This window comes from Ambystoma mexicanum, chromosome 13, assembly GCF_040938575.1.
Source record: "Ambystoma mexicanum isolate Mex_15411 chromosome 13, UKY_AmexF1_1, whole genome shotgun sequence".
NCBI classification, from domain to species: Eukaryota; Metazoa; Chordata; class Amphibia; order Caudata; family Ambystomatidae; genus Ambystoma; species Ambystoma mexicanum.
Window position 1 is genome coordinate 637,884,644 of NC_090938.1, and position 17,369 is coordinate 637,902,012.

Sequence of the window (17,369 nt, forward strand, 5' to 3'; positions counted from 1 at the left end):
TCCACTGCGGGTGTGGCAAAAGTCTTCCCTAATAACAGGTTTTCTTTTGTCCACCACCGTAGCGAGAGAACCAAGGCCTGCGAGACCACCACTCGATCGTCCCATTGTCCGCTGGCCTGACACCACTGGCTGTAGAGCCTCTCTTGCATTGGGCGCATGCGCAGGCGCGCGTGAGGTACCAGATAAATACATGACGCCATCATCCCTAGCAAACGCATTGCTTTGCGTACCGTAACCTCTCGACCTGCCACATAATGGGGGATCTGAAACAGCATGTTTTGGACCCTCTCGTTGGAGGGGAAGACGAGGCCGTCCTTTGTTCGAATTAGAGCCCCTAGGAATTGTTTGATTTGGCTGGGGTCTAAGCTGGACTTCTTTTCGTTGATGGAGAAGCCCAGTTGGGACAAAAGGTCTACGGTCTTTTGGGTATTGGAGAAGCATGTTTCGTAAGAATCCCCTGTTATGAGCCAGTCGTCGAGGTAAGGGTATACCGGGATGGATAACCTGCGCAGGTGGGCCGCTGCCACTGCCAGTACTTTCGTGAATACCCTTGGTGCAGATGCTATCCCGAAGGGTAGTACTCTGAACTGGTAGTGTTTGTTCTCTATCTTGAACCTGAGGTATTTTCTGTGCGCTGTCAACATTAAAATATGAAAGTATGCATCTTTCATGTCCAGTGTTGTCATGTAATCCCCCTGTGATAACAGTGGGATTACTTCCTGCAAGGTCACCATACGAAACATTTGGGGTTTGACAAACTTGTTCGCTGGGCGCAGATCTAATACAGGGCGCATGGTTAAGTCCTTTTTGGGAACAAGGAAGTACACTGAATAAATACCTTCTGTTACCTGAGATAGGGGGACAGCCTTTATAGCTTCTTTTTTCAGTAGCTCTTCTACTTTTTGAAGAAGAAGAGTGAGGTGTTCCGGTGTCATGCATCGGTTCCGTGGGGGTCTGTACTTCAGGGAACCGTTGAATTCGATGCAGTATCCGTGGGCTATGGTGGATAATACCCAGCGGTCTGACGATATTCCCTCCCATGCTGCAAGGAACGATGTTAGCCGGCCCCCGATCGGTGATGCATGGGAGGGGACCCGAATCTTCGGGTCATTTGTTGGTATTGGGCGTGGAACCTTTGGGGCTGGAGCCGCGACCTCTTCCTTTGCCACGGCGTTGGCCTCTTTGACTGAACTGGGTGTTGCTACCCTGGTTAGAGGGCCAGTTGGTAGAGTAAAATTGCTGTTGGTTTTGCTGCTGGTGTTGGCCACGAAAGGAGCATCTATTGCCATAGCTGCGTCTGTTAGGGGGCCTAGAAATTTGGTCAAGAGTCTTGATGGTATCAAACTCTTTCTTCGCATGTTCTAGGGCCTCATCAACTGCTTTCCCAAACAGATGTTTGTTCTATGGGCTTATTTATCAGGGAAGCCTGGGTTTCCGGCTTAAATCCCGAATTACGCAGCCAGACATGGCGTTTGAGAAGTATTCCCTGAACCAGGGAATGTCCAGCCGTCTCTGCGGCATCTAAGGAGTTCTTTACGATGCCCTGGTTTACAAGAGTTCCCTCTGAGATTATAGCTAACAGGCGTGAACGCAGGGGTTCTGGTGCGTCCTCTGCTTCGCTGTGCAGCTTGCTCCACTGTGCATCTGCGTAGCTAGCTAGTTGGGAATTGTTTTTTGCAATCCTAGTTGAGAAGGCGGCGGAGGTTGTGATTCTCTTCCCAAGTGCATAGAGCTTCTTGCCCTCTTTGTCAGGTGGTGCCTCACTAGTGGATAGTGGTACCCCCGCTCTTTTTCTTGTATTAGTAACTACGAAGGAGTCCGGAATAGAATGTCCTCTGATGTACAAAGGGTCAGAGGACGAAGGGCTGAAGAGCTTTTCTATCCGAGGGTTGACCCCTCTGACTAAGGCCGGATTGGAAAGGGAAGGAGTTATTTTTCTCTTTATAGAAGCCAGGAGCAGAATAGACTGACTAACAGGGGCTTTTTCTTTAGCTTACAGGCCACGCAGCTGTCCTCCTTATGATCGAGGGGCAAGCAACAATTACAGAGCTTGCGTTTGTCCTTCCAAGTGTATTTGCCCCTACAGCGTGGGCAAAACTTAAAAGGTGTCCTCTCCATAGCTGAGGCAATAATAACTGGTGATAACAACCCCAAGGGAAAGATAGGGGAGAAAGAAAGACATTCTCAAAGAGAAGATAAAAGTTCGAACCCCCACTCTCCCTACTGTATGTTGGCCGGCGAGGCCAGGCCACGTGTTCGGCAGCGCCGAAGGATCTCCTCCGTCTCTTCCCCTCCGTCGAAAACTTGCTCGGCGGAGAAACCGCTTCACAGCTAACGTCGAGGGGAGGGATCTTTAACAATATAATAAGTATAATTAAGGACCGAGGTCCGTAGTAAGTATTTGCAATGTCTCTCTAGGAGCTCCGCGTAAGGCGACCAGAAGCTGGGCGGAAAAAAACAATCTGAGGGACCTCGACGCGTGAGGGATTGTGGGTACAACGCACGTCACTATAGGGACAGCGTTACAGACACGCCTTGTCGACGTCCCCTTTTCGACTACGAAAAACAAAATGCAATACTCCGCAGTGACCATTGGATGTCGGACCTATGCACAGCATGTGATTCTGAGCAGATTGACAAACATCAGAAACATGATTACTTTCAGCTTAAAGTTAGGCAATTACATAAAACAATATTTACAGATCAATCAATGCGTCAAAGGATTATGCGACAGGTATATACATACAAAAGGAATCATCAATACACAAAAAAAAAATACATAATTTACAAGGTTGAGGTTCAGCAAAGGCATTGTTAGAACTATTTGCAGAGCCCACTAGTAAGTGGTAGAGTAGCAGTGATTAGGTGAGTGAGTCGGAGGTCTTTTTCTCTCAGCCATTTGATGTTATGCCTGAATTTCAGAAAGGTTTAGTCCACCCTCAGGAAGGGGGGGAAGGGAGGGTTAAATTCCATAACTATGCTGCTTTGACCGGGAAACTGCTCCCTCCTGCTTTGGTCACTTTGAACCTAGGTACAACTAAACAGTTTCTTTGCAGTCCTGGTGGGTCGACTGGACGTTTTTCTATTGATTCTCTCCCTAAGGTAGCAAGGTGCAGCGTTGTTAAGGCACTTGTGTTAAGGCCGTTTTAAGCAGAATTATGTCACTGGTGGACAGCCATTTATTCTGTCTCCTTACCCAAGATGTGTGTTCTTTTCTAAATACGCTTTGAGCCGCTCTGAAGGCATTATTCTGGAGAACTTGAATCTTGTTGATAATGTACTTAATGGCAGCCAGGTATAGGGAGTTACAATAGTCCAGTTTGGACAAAATTAGAGCACGAGCCAGAATAGTGCAACTGTTTGATAGGAACGGTTGGCTGGCTCTGATTATATTACAGGTGTAAGCAGAGGCCATCGAGTTAACCTGTTTGACGAAAGAGTGTGGAGTCTAAATAAAAACCTAGTATTACCTCCTTCGCAACTTTGATAATGTTGCCATCAATGTTAAGAGGTATTTATTCCCAAGTTCATTAAGGTTGAACGTAGTTCCCAGAATAATAAGCTCAGTTTTGTCATCATTTAGGCATAGACCATGGCGAGCCATCCATGCCTGAAAGAGGAGATAGATTTCATTTCCCAAGGCCAAATCCTGGTCATAATCCCCGGTAAGCGGTATGATAATCTGGGTATCTGCATAGTTAGTGTAGGTGACACCAAGATAGTCCAGATCTTTGAAAAGGGGCTTTGTGAATATATTGTACATTGTGGGTGAGACACAGGAACCCAGTGGCACTCCACATGTAATCGAATGGGGTCTGCTGCTGATGGCGAGAAGATTTAGTCCTGTTGCTCAGAAAGGATTGGATCCAAACTATGGCTTGAGAAAAGTGAGCTGTTGAATTGAGGTTATTAAATAGGACCTTGTGGTCAACCAAGACGAAGGCCGCCGAGAAATGTAGTAGGAGTAGCCTTAATCTGGTCGATCTGGGCCTTAAGATCAATCAACGCTGTTTCAGGGCCGTGTTGCAGCCTAAAGCCTGATTGGCGGACTCCTAGGATGTTGAGTTAGTTATTCCTGTATCTGGAGATATGCCACCCGGTCTAAGATTTTAAGGAGGAATGGCACTGTCGTGATAGGCCTACAGTTGGTGGGTATGGATGGATCTAGCAATTGTTTTTTGAGGAGGGGAGGACCCAGGACTCCTTTAGATTGCTCGGGAAAATGCCCAATGAGAATAAAGGCATTGATCAGTTTAGTTAAGAAAGGTGCAAAGTCTCTTGCAGCATCTTTAAAAATGTGAGCTGGGCATTTATCTCCCTGACAGTTTGAGGTTTGAGGGAGAGGAGGATTTTTTCAACCTCAAGAATTGAGACTCTAGCAAAGCTAAAGCGTTGTGGTGGTTTATGCAAGATCATAGGCATACTAGTTGGTGTGTTGACATTAGGTAAATTAGCTTTTTTGTCAGCAATCTTGGCTTGAAGAGTAGTGACTTTGTTGGTTAGGGCCTTCAGTATATTAGAGCACCATAGTTTATCCTTTGCGCAGTTATCAGCCACAGGCAAAGAGGATTCAAGCTCTTTCAAGATTACAAAAAGTTACTTTGTGCTTGAAGAATCCTGTTGTAGGTTTCCTGCTTGGTAAAAAGTATTTCTTATAAAGTGAGGAGATATTGGTACGGGTAGATTTATTTTCAGAGGGTAAATGCCTCAAAGTAGCTTCACATTTTCTTTTCTCAGCTCTTAAGGTTTTGAGGTGAGGGTTGAACCAAGAGTTCAAGTGTGCTCTGGGTTTGGTTTTCCTGATTTGTAGGGGCTGGGAGGGGGCGCAATGGTATCTAAGGCTTTAGTCAGTTTTATTTTATTCATCTACTAAAGTAGTAGTATCATTAGTGTCTGGCAGTGAATTGGGAGTCAGTAATACAAGTGGTAAGAGCTTATCTGCCGTTACTTTTTTTATTCCTAGTTAGGTTGAGAGGAGCCAGTGGGTTATTTTTAGATGTCGCAGTTTTAACTGTTAATGTGAATGATATAAGGAGGTGGTCTGTCCACAGCTGTGGGCTTATGGCAGTAATAGAGACATTACAGTCCAAATCTGCCACCCAATCGAGTGTTCTCCCTTTGTCTTGTGTAAATAGAGTCACTCTTTGGGTAAGGCCAAGTTCCTTAAGTACATTGGTAATTGCTGTGGCTTGCTGGTCGTTGGTGTCATTGAAACCCAGATTGAGATCCCCTAGCAGGAGTACAGAAGGAGTTTTTAGATAAGATAGTGGAGATATCCTCCTCGAATGTCCCGATGGGGCCTGGAGGTCTGTAAATAAGGTGGATGGTGAGCATTTGGGAGTCAGATAAGGGTAATTTAGCTATGAGAGCTATACCTCCTCGTCGTGCGTCAACCCGATCTGCACTGAGAACGGTATAGTTATCAGGTACTGCAAACAAGAGGGTCGGGCCTGCTGCTGCATGAAGCCACGATTCAGTTTTAGCTAGAAAATCATAGTTTTCCGTCAGAATTAGGTCAGCTATCTCAATGGCCTGAGCCACTAAGGATATAGCATTTATTAGGGAGCCCTTAAGGTCTGGGACAGGGTTGCCCGACAATGGGTTTGTTGAGGTGCAATTGCTTACTTCTTCGTGAGGTATCGCAGTAGGGAGTTTACTCTGCTACTTTTTGTAGATACAATCATCGGACTTAGTAGTGGGGCGAGTGGTAGGTATGATATTCATGGATTTGGTGTTTTGTTTGATGGGTGGGCAATTTTTCCTAACGCCTGTATTAGTTTTGGAGTTGGCAGGTGGTTTGGGTGGGTTTGGTCAGCCTGGAGCAGAGTCTGGTGTTTCTATGTGATGTGTGGAGTGGTAGTTTAGTTTCGGGTAAATCCTGGGTGAACTTAATATTAAAGGACGGTCATTGGTCCAGGTTGCTATTATGGTGATGGTCAAAATGGGATTTCTCCTCTATAATAAACCCTAAGGGATCTCTATTAGGTGTATACTGTTGATAAATCAAGTCCAGTTTGGGTGCGGGGTAGGTATACTAATTTTGGAAACCAAAATTAGCAACATAATAAAGTAAGGTATTATTAGTCTATTGACCTAATGTCAGTAAGGTACATAGTAAGAGTGGATGTCCGAGAATAGTGGCATACATAGTGCAAAGACCTACATTGTTTTTCAGATTTAACACAAGATTTACAAAGAATGGAAGTTTTCAAAAGAAATAACCAAGATCTAGGGGGAGTGGTATGTAAAGGGTAGTTGTGTTCAGCACTCACTTGGATTGTGTCTGTTTGGTAATGTTGCGGATCGTGGCACCTTCCTTGCCAATGATGGCACCAACATACTGGGTGGGAACCAGCAGTCTGAGAGGTATATCGGCTGAGTGATGCTTAGAAGGCCCTGCTGAGGGGCCTGGCGAACCCTGTCTGGGTCCACCGCGGGTCCCAGATCCTCCTCTACGCCCATTTTCTGGTGCTGGTGTGGACTGTTCATCAGGAATGTAGGAAACCTTGAGGACGTGGGTCTCCATCTGGTGCCCGTTGAGCTTCATGATTGCTCTAGAGAAAAGAGAAAAGCCATTATAAAAAAAGGTAGCTGCAGCACAGTAACTAGCACAAGAATGGTGTGATTGGTGGATCTATTCACTGAATTGACAGATGAGCAGTGCCCACGATTACACAAGATAATCTAAAATAAAGCATGTGTAGTTTGAAAATAACAAAAATGCTATTTGCTGCACAGCCTGATGCTCTTATGCTCTTACTGGAATGAGCACTAAAAAAGGGGGAAAAAAACTACCTTTCAATAGCCTTCCAAGAATTTAGTACAATATTTAATAAACAGAAGTAAGTTTCCATATCTTCAATGCAAATTAATGAACACAGCCTATGCACATGACCAAATAAAATAAGCAGGCGCCAAAGCTTACAGTATCGCAAAATTGAACAGTTGTCAGCTTTCGGCATTCAATAAATATGTACAAATACAAACAGTGAAAATAGCATAATGAATTCAAGATGAATTATGTACAATTTAACATATGCAAACAGGAACCTGTTCAATACATTTCGACTGTACATTCAATAAAGATAAAAACACATTGATCAAATGAAAATAACTCAATCAGGCTAGTTAATTATCTGGACAGGACTTCACAAGTTACTATGATGTACTGAATGGGCTAATTCCAGTTTACAAAGTGGTTGCTAAGTGGTTGCTAATTTTAAAAACAGAGGCCAACAATAATCAGAACAAACCAGCACCAACTCATTACACTCATCACACTCCTAAAAATTAAGTGCAGCAATACATTGTAACCATGCATTCTTCATAGGCAGGAGATTAATGCAAGACATCAAAACTGAATTCAGTGGTACTTGCTAAAATGCACCTCTAGTCACCTTGGGCGAGTTCCAGGTGGGTTCAAAAGCGCTTCATAGGAAATTACAGGTCAAAGCCACGTTTAGGTGGAAACTGACATGACAGTTCTGCCCCACAGGTAAAGACAAGACCGCAACCAAGCCCATGGGATGCCAGTACAGGCCTTGAAGTGCTCCAGTGTTATGTTCGAGATACTCCAGCCCCAGAAGAGATGCAGCCAAGCAGGATGCAACCCAATAGAAATCTATTAAAAACAATTTGAAGAGGACCTGCAGAAACCTTTGACCTGAGGGTGAGCATCAGAAATAGCCCACCATCATGATTCCTGTTGGGAAAGTGCTCTAGAACCAACTTTTCCTCCATGATCTATGGACCCCTAAACCTTTTGCTTTACACACGGTCCAACCATTTTACAGTGCAGTGACGCCTTCTGCTTCCCTCTTCTGGCCTTCTTACTAGCATGTTATGGGAAAAATGACAAGTCCTTCAGACAGTCAGTACAGAGAAACGCGGTTTCCTTTAGTCTTACTTTGTGCAATGATAACCTTATCCAAACAGGCAACAATCATGTTCCAATACAGTGCACTTGTTTTTTTGTGTAACCACAGACTCCACTCAAGGGATTTCTCTGTTCATTAAGATGTGCTTAAGAGTTACTTTTCGGTACTTTACTATCTTTTTGGTTATCCTCACCATGTTTGGCTACCAACTGTTTAGTGTCCTAAAATGTCTTTGGCACAAGGTTTTCATTTGTACCTTGGCCATCATGTGTTTTTGCCTTCTTCCTACCCTTTCAGGTGATGAAAATCCTTGTATAGTCCTGCACTTGCCTGGGAAACAAAGGCTTTGCGGGCTAGTGCAGGGCATGAGTGGGAGGAGCAAAGAAGTAGGTTGGGACTGTCTGGTCCCAATCCACAACCGAGTTCCAGAAGAATTAGTTTAATTGACCCTGGTAATGTTCTTTCGACTGGATGTTCCTCCCATGTATTTGTCATCTATGATATATTAGCATGTCTGCTTGAGCTTTGGATTTTTTTTGTGCATCGTATTTGGCTATGTCCTCGACTGAGGTGGACGCCAGTTTAAGTTGCTTGCGTGGCGACCATCGATTCAGTTCTAGTTTTATCACTGAATGCTCAGCAGTGTAATATGCGAACCACACGTTGAGCAGAAAGTATAAAAGAAAAGAAATTCAGCAACTAAGAGGGGAAGGACGGAAGGGTAATGAGTAATATGTAGGAGTAACATACAGTTGAAAGCCCTCACAGGACAAGTCCGCAGTGTTGAGCGACGCAAGTGCGCAGGAGATGCTGCCCGACGAAACGTAGCACGTTTGCTATGTCCACGCTTCAGAGCCTATATAATCTGAAGTACGGATCATCTGCGACAAATCCCATGAAGGACAAGTCTTTGGTGTTGAGCAATGCAGGTGTTCGGCAGCGATGTTGTCTGCGACATAGACCGCGAGTGCAGACTACTCACCCTCCTGTTTGCCCCCCACCCCTCCCTGAGTCCTGCCCCTCTGCGCATTCCCCTTGTACGGTGCGGCCCCCCTTCCCTGTCGATTCCTTCCTGTGTGGTTCCATTGAACTCCCTCACCCCTTCCTTACTTGGCTAAGCTCGCGTCTGAGCCTCCTCTGCCCACATGGTTCCCTCAATTCTCAATTGCGTGGCTCCTCGCCCTTCCATCCCTGCTAGCCTCGAACCTGCGTGCCCCTGCCTGTGTGGTTCCCTCGCAATCCCAGATTGCGTGTGCTCCATGCCACTTCCATCCTTGGTTGCTCGCACCAATGCTTCCTCTGCGCATCGCCTGCTCCCCCCGTAGTCCCTTTCCCCCTGCCCTTTTCCTTATCTCAGCCCCTGTTGCTGCTCTGTTGCTTTTTTCTTCTAGGCCTTTTTTGCGTGACTGCACTATTCTCGTGTCTTCCATCTTGACTGCTGTGTACTTGTACTGCCAACTTCTGTATGTTATTCACTCTTCTCCTTCGGTTCCCTTGACCATTGTTCTTTCACTTTGCTCTTGCTCTGTCTGGTTGTTTCGTGTTGCGACAAACCAGTTAACAGAAGAACCAAGGAACCTGAAAGAAAAAAGGAACACATCTACATGACTGCTTTTTTGTCTCACGAAGCCCATTGTGTATTTTTATTAATTAGTTAGTCTTGTGGGCTTGCTCCCCTCTTGTGCCTGCCCATAGTGTCTGCTCCCACTTACCATTGTTTGCCCCCCCTTAGCACCCCACTCGAAACTCCCTCTCCCCTCCCTCTGCATCCTTGATGGTGCTCTGTCCCTCCTTTCTTCTTTAACTGCTTCTCTATTGACTGTCCTAGGTCTGGTAGGAAGAAGTTCAAAAGGGATATCCTGGTCTTCAACCCAGGCCTCCCTAGCGCTGATAACATACCTACGCCGGCACATCCTCTAGACAGACCCTCACTGACATCCTCCGTCGTTCCTTCGCCAGACCCATGACTCCACATATGGTCTCTGTGCCCTTTTTCCTCCACTCCAATAATGTAGACACCCCGTAGGAGGCCCTCCGGGCGCACTTCCACTACTCTAAGACCATCAATAATGTTTACCTAAATGGCACAGTCTTGGTCCAAGGTCCTGAGGCCAACCTCCTTGATAGATGCTTCCTGTGCCTCATCAACTTCCCTTCTGTCCCTTCTCCGGCTCCTTTGCCTCCACCAACTCTCTGGCACTTTCATCCTCCTCCTTGGCTACCTTGCCCTCTCCTTCCTCTTCTACCCACCAGGCTCATTCTACACTTCTGCAGGGCGTACCTCTGACCTGTACCCCTCTACAGAAGTTTCTCAAGTGTGACAACATTCTCCACATGGACAGCTGGGCCAGATTTGAGAGTAGCAAACACTCCTGACATCTGCAGTCTCCTTGAAGAACGAGACCTTGAGGGTCTCGGTATTACCGAGACATGGTTCATTGCCAGATCTGTCACGAGTTTTGACAATCTCCCTGATGGCTACAAGATCCTCTCTGCATCCAGATCCAACCATCCCAGTGGGGGGGGGGTGTAGCTTTGATCTTCCTGGAGTGGATCCCTGCCTCTATCATTCCTCTGCCAGTCTACTCCTTTGAATACCAGTCTCTCCCTCTGCCTCCCCTTCCCCCGCCAACTCCCTCCCTCCCTCCCTTCCCCTCAGGCCGAGCCAACCCCAGCACTGCCACCCACCTTCTCCATCATCCGACCCATGAAGCGTGTCAGCTGAGGCTTTTGCCGCATCTTTCTCTCCCCACTCCTGCACCTCTGGCTGACTCCCATTCCAACACAGCCCTTTCCAACCTGCATTCTTCTATCGGACACTTTTGCCGTACTAGCCCCAGTCATGAGGATCTGCTTGAAGCCCAAAGCCAAGTGCAACTCTTGGTATGACTCGGACCTCGTCACCCTTAAATGCAAGTGTAGGGCGGCTGAGAGGGCATCTTGTGTACCCTCTGACAAAATGGCCTGCTGCCTGCTCCAAAGGCAGTACCGATTGTCCAGGCAAAGAGGGCACACAACCAAGCCTGTCTCTCTGGGGCATCTAACAACTCGGCCAATCTCTTTAAAATCTGCCAGGAGCTGGCTTATCCTGCTGCAATCTCTACCTCTCCTGTCCCCTCCCAGGCCCTGTGCACGGCCTTGACTTCACATTCATCTAAAATAAACAGGACATCCTGTCCACCCTCTTCTACTTTTTCCTCTACCTCTGGCCTTCCTGTGGCCACCGCCTCTCCTCCCTTCTCTTCCTTCGCTCTATTCACCCCCGACTAGGATTCTAGACACGTCTGTTCTATGACAGTCTTGTCAAAACAGGATCTTCCTTGTACATCCAAAACAAGGACCACATTTACACCCTTAATCCAGCCTTGGCCAACTTCTGCAACCACTTTTTCACCACAGGAACCTCCCCTTCTGCCTGCTCAAAGACTTTTTTGCACACTCTCCTTAAGAAACCCTCCGCCGACCCCTCCTGTCCGGCTAACTATCACCCGATCTCCATTACTCCTTTCTGGGCAAATGCTTGGAAAAGCTGTCCATCTCCCAGCTTAACCTCCACACTGAATCTGTGGGTCGTCTCCATGACCATCAGTTTGGCTTCAGAACGGCCAGAAGCACGAACACTGCTCTCCTGAACATCCGTGAAGACCTGCTCTCAAACCTGGATACCAAACACCCTTCTGTCGTCATCCGACTCGATCTCTATTCTGCTTTTGATATAGTCAACCATACCATCCTGCTCAACCGGCTCTGTCATAACCTGGGTATCACTGATCAGGCCCTGGCTTGGCTGACCCCCCTTCTCTCCAACCGACCCTCCCAGGTCCAACTTAAGTTCTTCCCCTCCACAACCCCCCCCCCCCCCTCTACCTGTGGTGTTCCCCAGGGGTCCAATCTTCTCCCTGGCTGTTCGACCAATACCTGGCACCTCTCGCCCACCACATAGCTGCTCTCTGCTCCAACTTTCAGTGCTATGCGGATGACTGCTTGCTTTCAGGCTCCGCTCAGCCGCAACTTCCACGTCGCCCATCCCGGACTGTTTGTCCACAATCCTGGAGGGGTGTGTCAACGATCTCTGCCTTAATGCCAGTAAGACAGATGCTCATCGGCTAACCAGCACCTTCATTTCCTGTCACCGTCTGGCCGCACACTTCCGATGCCACACTATCCTCACATCTAAGTCTCTAAGAAATCTAACTACCAGCTGCACCCCCTCAGAGGTATTCTTCCTTTCCCCACTCGCCCCCAGAAGCTCACTTTCTGCAGAGCTCTGCTCCTCTTTAGGCTGGACTACTGCAACAGCCTCATTCTGAACCTGCCTGCCTCAACTCTTAAACTGATCCAGAACAGGACTGCAAGACCGGTCCTTGGCCTGTAGCCCAGGGAGAGGCATCTCTGCAGCTCTGAAATCACTCCATTGGCTCCCAGTAGCTGCAAGGATCAAGTTCAAGACCCCCTGCATTGTCCACAAGGCTTTCTGGGGACTGGGACGGCAATACCTCCAATGCCCTCTACGGAAATATCTTCCTACTGTAGCTCTTCACTCCTCCAACTCCCTGAGGGTCAGTCGCTTCTCCAAGCAACACTTTGGGGGCAGATCTTTCTTCGGCTGGTGCCTACCTCTGGAACGGCCCCTCTAAAACTTGAGCAGAACCATCTCTGGTTCCAGAAGCACCTCAAGACCGTCCCCTTTGCTTCTGCCTGCTCTCTTCCTCTCCCCTGCTGATCTGTGCGATACATGCACTGGTAACTTGGCTACCCTCGGAATTCGGGCCCAGATCCCTTGACTGTCCAGCTGCATACCAGCACTGCCTCCTGGCAACTCCTGCCCTTGTGGCCTATCTGTAACCCTACAGTGCCCTTTCCTGCACTCAAGACACATTTTGTCTGCTCTTCTAACACCTGCATTTGCCACCTACTGGCTGCACTACTTGTGGATTCCTTGTCCTGCACTTGTCCATACGCCCACTTCCCAACTCCCATGCTCCCCTGCACTTGTGCAATCTCAATGTCACTAGGCCTAGTAAGATAGTTTTTTTGTCCTCCCTATGTCTCCCCTCCCTTGCCCGTCACATCTTGAAACACTTGTGTATAGGCATGTTATAAATGCCATATAGACCATAACCAGGGGCAAGTAATTTGTTCAAATGGATTGTGCCCTCCAACATATTCCTCATCTTTGATACACTCCTAAAAGCAGTCAGTCTAAGGAGGTGGGCACAGAATTATTGCTGATTGACGCTATGAAGTACAGCTTTGCCAAATCTGTCTTCCTGAAAGTCAGTATCTGCTGACGGTAGTTACAGATGTCTTGCACGGGCTCCCTTCTTTGAAGAAGGGATGTAGCCACTCCTGGGGTGGAATGCACTTTTAGGCCATCAGGCAAATCTTTGCCAGCTAATGAATAGCATTCTGAAATGCATATGATTATCCAGAATTAAATTGTTTGCTTGGTGAAAGCTAACCCTAATTTATGGCCTGAATATAACCTATAAAAAGCTTGTCATCCTGCCTGGCCCTAGTCATTCTGGCCCTTCTAGGGTCTAAATGGTGAGGTGGTGGATAAAAGGCAGGTAACACTATTTTCTATGCTAAATGCAATTCGGATACCATCTTAGGTAAGAATGAAGGGCGCACCCTCAACACTGCCTAGACTTTAGAAAAAAGGTTGTCAAGGGGTGGTTTAGCAGAAAGAACTCAGTAGGCTGATGTACTGCCCTAAAAAGACAATCTTGAGGGTTAGCATTCTGAGTGTACAAGAAAGCAAGTGTTCGAAAGGTGTCCCCATTTGATGCCTTAACACCAAGTTCAGCTCCCAAACTGGTAGAATAAAAGGGACTGGGGGAAAGGTTTATTAACCCTTTAAAAAAAATGTAATACGGGCACCTTGAAATAAGAACATCAGGCAAATGCTTGAAACTTGAAAGCGCTGCCAAGTATCCCTTTACTGTGGAGACCTGAAGCCCTAGATCGGCTAGATTGAGCAAGAACAAAATAGACAATACTGTAGTGGCATTACATGTGAAAGGATCAAACCTTTTCCCTGCACCGTAAAACTTGTTCCAAGGGCAGCAGTACAGAGATTTTGTTGCTGGCCTTCTGGACGAAAGCAACACCTCCATTAGGTCTTCCGGGAGGTCCCAATCTTTGTATCTTACCCTTTCAGAAGCGAGGCATGAAGACTCAGTACTGCTTTCTAGATGGACAACACCGCCTCCTCCCCACCCCCCCCCCCCCCACAACATCCCTCTTCTGAGAGTGAAGTACTCTCCTTGGGGAAGACTACTCTGAGGGCAGATGGCCATTTCCAGAGGATACGGGTACCACATTCTCCGGAGCAATCAGTATCATGGATTTCCCAAACTTCCTCAACCTCCTGATAGGAGGAATGACGGGAACGGGCGGAAAAGCGTACAGAAGAACAAGTTACTTACCCCCAATAACATTCTTCCGATTGGATGTTCCTACCACGCATTCCTCAACGTGATACATCTCGCCAGCTTTGCAAAAAAAAATTCGGCAGAGTGAGCGCTGTATGCAATGTCATTGCATCAATGTCCCTCGAGGGCCTCCATCTAGCGTCAACACCATTGTCAGTACAAATGGCGCATGCAACACCCATTGGCTTCAGTTCTTTTTTTCTGTTCCCCTTTGAGGAATTAACCAGGGATAAACAAGACCGCAAGCTCTCAGAAAGCGTAGATTGTAATACATGTAAATTGTATGGCGGGGTAGGCTGGGAGGGGCAATTCGGAATATGCAGGAGGAACATCCAATTGAAAGACTTACTAGGGGTAAGTGACTTGTTCTTCAAATGGATTGCGTCTTCCTAATCTTGTGATAGACTCCCAAAGCAATGACACTTTGGAGGTGGGACTATCAATCAATTTAGTCATGTGAGAATCTGGTTTTAGCCCACGGAGTGTAGCTGTAGAATTCTTCCCATCAATGTAACCCTCAGGAACTGTAAAGAACAAGTTATCAAACTCTTGTTCTTGTACGTGCACTCAGAATCATGAAACAAATCGGTGGTCTGACCTTAATGGAGTATCTGTAGATTTGTCTTTGTGGGTGGTAGGGAGAACGGTCTGAATGTTTGTACCTGGAACCTATGAAACAGAGGAATAAAATTAAGTGTTTGCTATGAAAGAATACAGTAGTGTTACATGAGAATAGGGTACAAGACTTACCATAGGCTGCCTTGAGTCTGTGTTTCTCCCACCTCGACCTGCAAGCCACTACCATCCAGGATGTGCAGATGAGTGGCCCTCCCCTCTGGTGACCGACTCCTGTATCACTGAGCCCCGTAGGCCAACAGTAGTATCTCTCTCCCTGCCCCCACACCGATCCCGCAAGGCAGGTGAGACCAGGCACCTGGGAGATCCTCTGGGCCTTTCACTTTAATTTCTGCCTCTGTGCACCCCCCCTCATTCCCATGTACTCCGCTCACCTTCCCCTCGCCAACTTCACTATTCACACCTTCCTAACCCACACCCTCCAGTGATTACCTGCCCATGCACCCCAGGGACTAGGGCAGCTCCAACAGCGGCGCCCCGGGATGTGTCAGCCAGTGTCCCCCAGTGACCAGCCGTCAACCATCAACTACAAGGACGAGTAATGTAGGAGTGGCCTGGTTTAGGTGAGAGCTACAACTCTACCCAGAATCCTAGCCACTTAGCAAACCAACATTACACAGGGGGATGGAACAAGTTACTTACCTGTAACTGTTGTTCTCCAGCATGGGTCTGGCATGGATTCACATGCTCATGAATAGTCAGGCTGGGAATCCTCGATAAAGAAAAAAAATCAGTTTCAGTATCAGTTTCGTTTCTGATCTGTCTTTCTTAGTAGTAACCAATCACTGGTCTCTGGGTCATACTGCCCCCAGCCAATGACTGCCCTCTCCCCAAGCTCCCTAAGCCCCGCCTCTGGCAGCCATCCTCGGATTTAGCAACACCCATGCTGGAGAACAACAGTTACAGGTAAATAACTTGTTCCTTCTCCAGCATGGGGTCTGGCATGGATTCACATGCTCATGAATAAGAATACATAGCAGTACACACATGCACAACCACGGGAGGTGGCAAAGGCACAATATTAAGCATTACATCAAAACTCTATTAAGCATTTCTTAGCTCCTTACCAGGCTCACCTTAAGCGAACAGGTTGCGCAGCACTGCTTCGCCGACCCTGGACTCCTCACTGGAATCCCGGTCGACGCAGTAGAATCTTGTGAAGGTGTGCGTCGACCTCCACGTAGCAGCCCTGCAGATGTCCAGCAGGTGCACACCAGACAAGAACACCGTGGTAGCAGCGACCACTCTGGTCGAATGGGCTCTCAGACGGCCGGGCAATGGTCGGTTTGCCAACCGATGACAGTGCATGATGCAGCCGGAGAGCCATCTGGAAATGGAAGCCTTCGAGAGAGCCTTCCCTTGGTTCACAGGTCCAAAGTTCACAAACAGCTGTGATGTCCTCCGAAAACTCTTTTGTTCGGTCCACGTAGAACTTCAGCGCTCTAGCTACATCCAGCGAGTGCAAAGTCCTCTCGGCCGGCGACAGGAAAAAGACTGGTAACACCAAGGGCTCGTTGAGATGGAAGTCCGACGGCACCTTGGGCATGAAGGAGGGGTGCGTCCTCAGCACTACCCTTGTATCGTGAAAGGTCAGGTATAGAGGCTTGCAGGATAGTGCCTGGATCTCTCCCACGCGTCGTGCGGAGGTGATGGCCACCAGGAACGTGGTTTTCCACAACAAACTTCAACGGGGCCGAATGCAATGGCTCGAATGGTGGACCCATGAGCCTGGTCAGCACCACGTTGAGCTCCCACGCCAGGGCTGGCGCCTTCACCGGCAGGAATGATCAAAACAGTCCCTTCATAAATTCCTTAACCAGGCGATGAGACCACAGAGATAACCGCCCTGTAGTCCTGGTGTATCGGGAAATAGCTGCCAGGTGCATCTTGATTGAAGCATGAGATATTCCAGTTTTGGCTAGCGACAGAAGGTACGGCAATACTTGAGGGGCCGTAATCCGCAGAGGGTTAATCTTCTGTGCACAGCACCAGATAGAGAACCTCTTCCACTTATGTCCGTAGGAGCCAGGCCTGTAAGTTCAGCGACTTCGGGTCGTGATGAAGAATTGCGCCTCCTTCTCTGGAGAAAAGATCTGCGTCTGTCGACTGCTTGACTGGTGGGGACGCTGACAAGTCCAGAAGGTCCGGGAACCAGATCAGTCTCGGCCACGCCGGTGCGACGAGGATCATTCTGCACCAGGACCTCTTGAGCGGGTTGATGAGTCAGAGCTGCAACGGCAAACGAGGAAACTCATAGGAACAGGCCGTCCCAGGGGAACAAGAAAGCATCGCCCATGCTCCTCGGTTGGGGAAACCTGCTGGCGAACCTCTGGCACTTGTCGTCATCGCGAACAGGTCAATCTGGGGTTTACCCCATCGCTGAAAGTCGGTCCACTTGATCCTGGCGTAGTTCCTACTC

At 47.8% G+C, this 17,369-nt stretch overlaps 1 protein-coding gene across 1 annotated transcript in view; it reads right to left on the reverse strand.

The window, feature by feature from the left end:
- IGF2BP1 (insulin like growth factor 2 mRNA binding protein 1) overlaps window positions 1-17,369 on the reverse strand; it is a 699,136-nt gene that overhangs the window by 372,681 nt on the left and 309,086 nt on the right. The window contains exon 6 of the mRNA XM_069634579.1: window positions 6,273-6,554. Within this exon, the coding sequence (XP_069490680.1) occupies window positions 6,273-6,554 (282 nt within the window). The remainder of the gene's footprint in view (window positions 1-6,272; window positions 6,555-17,369) is intronic.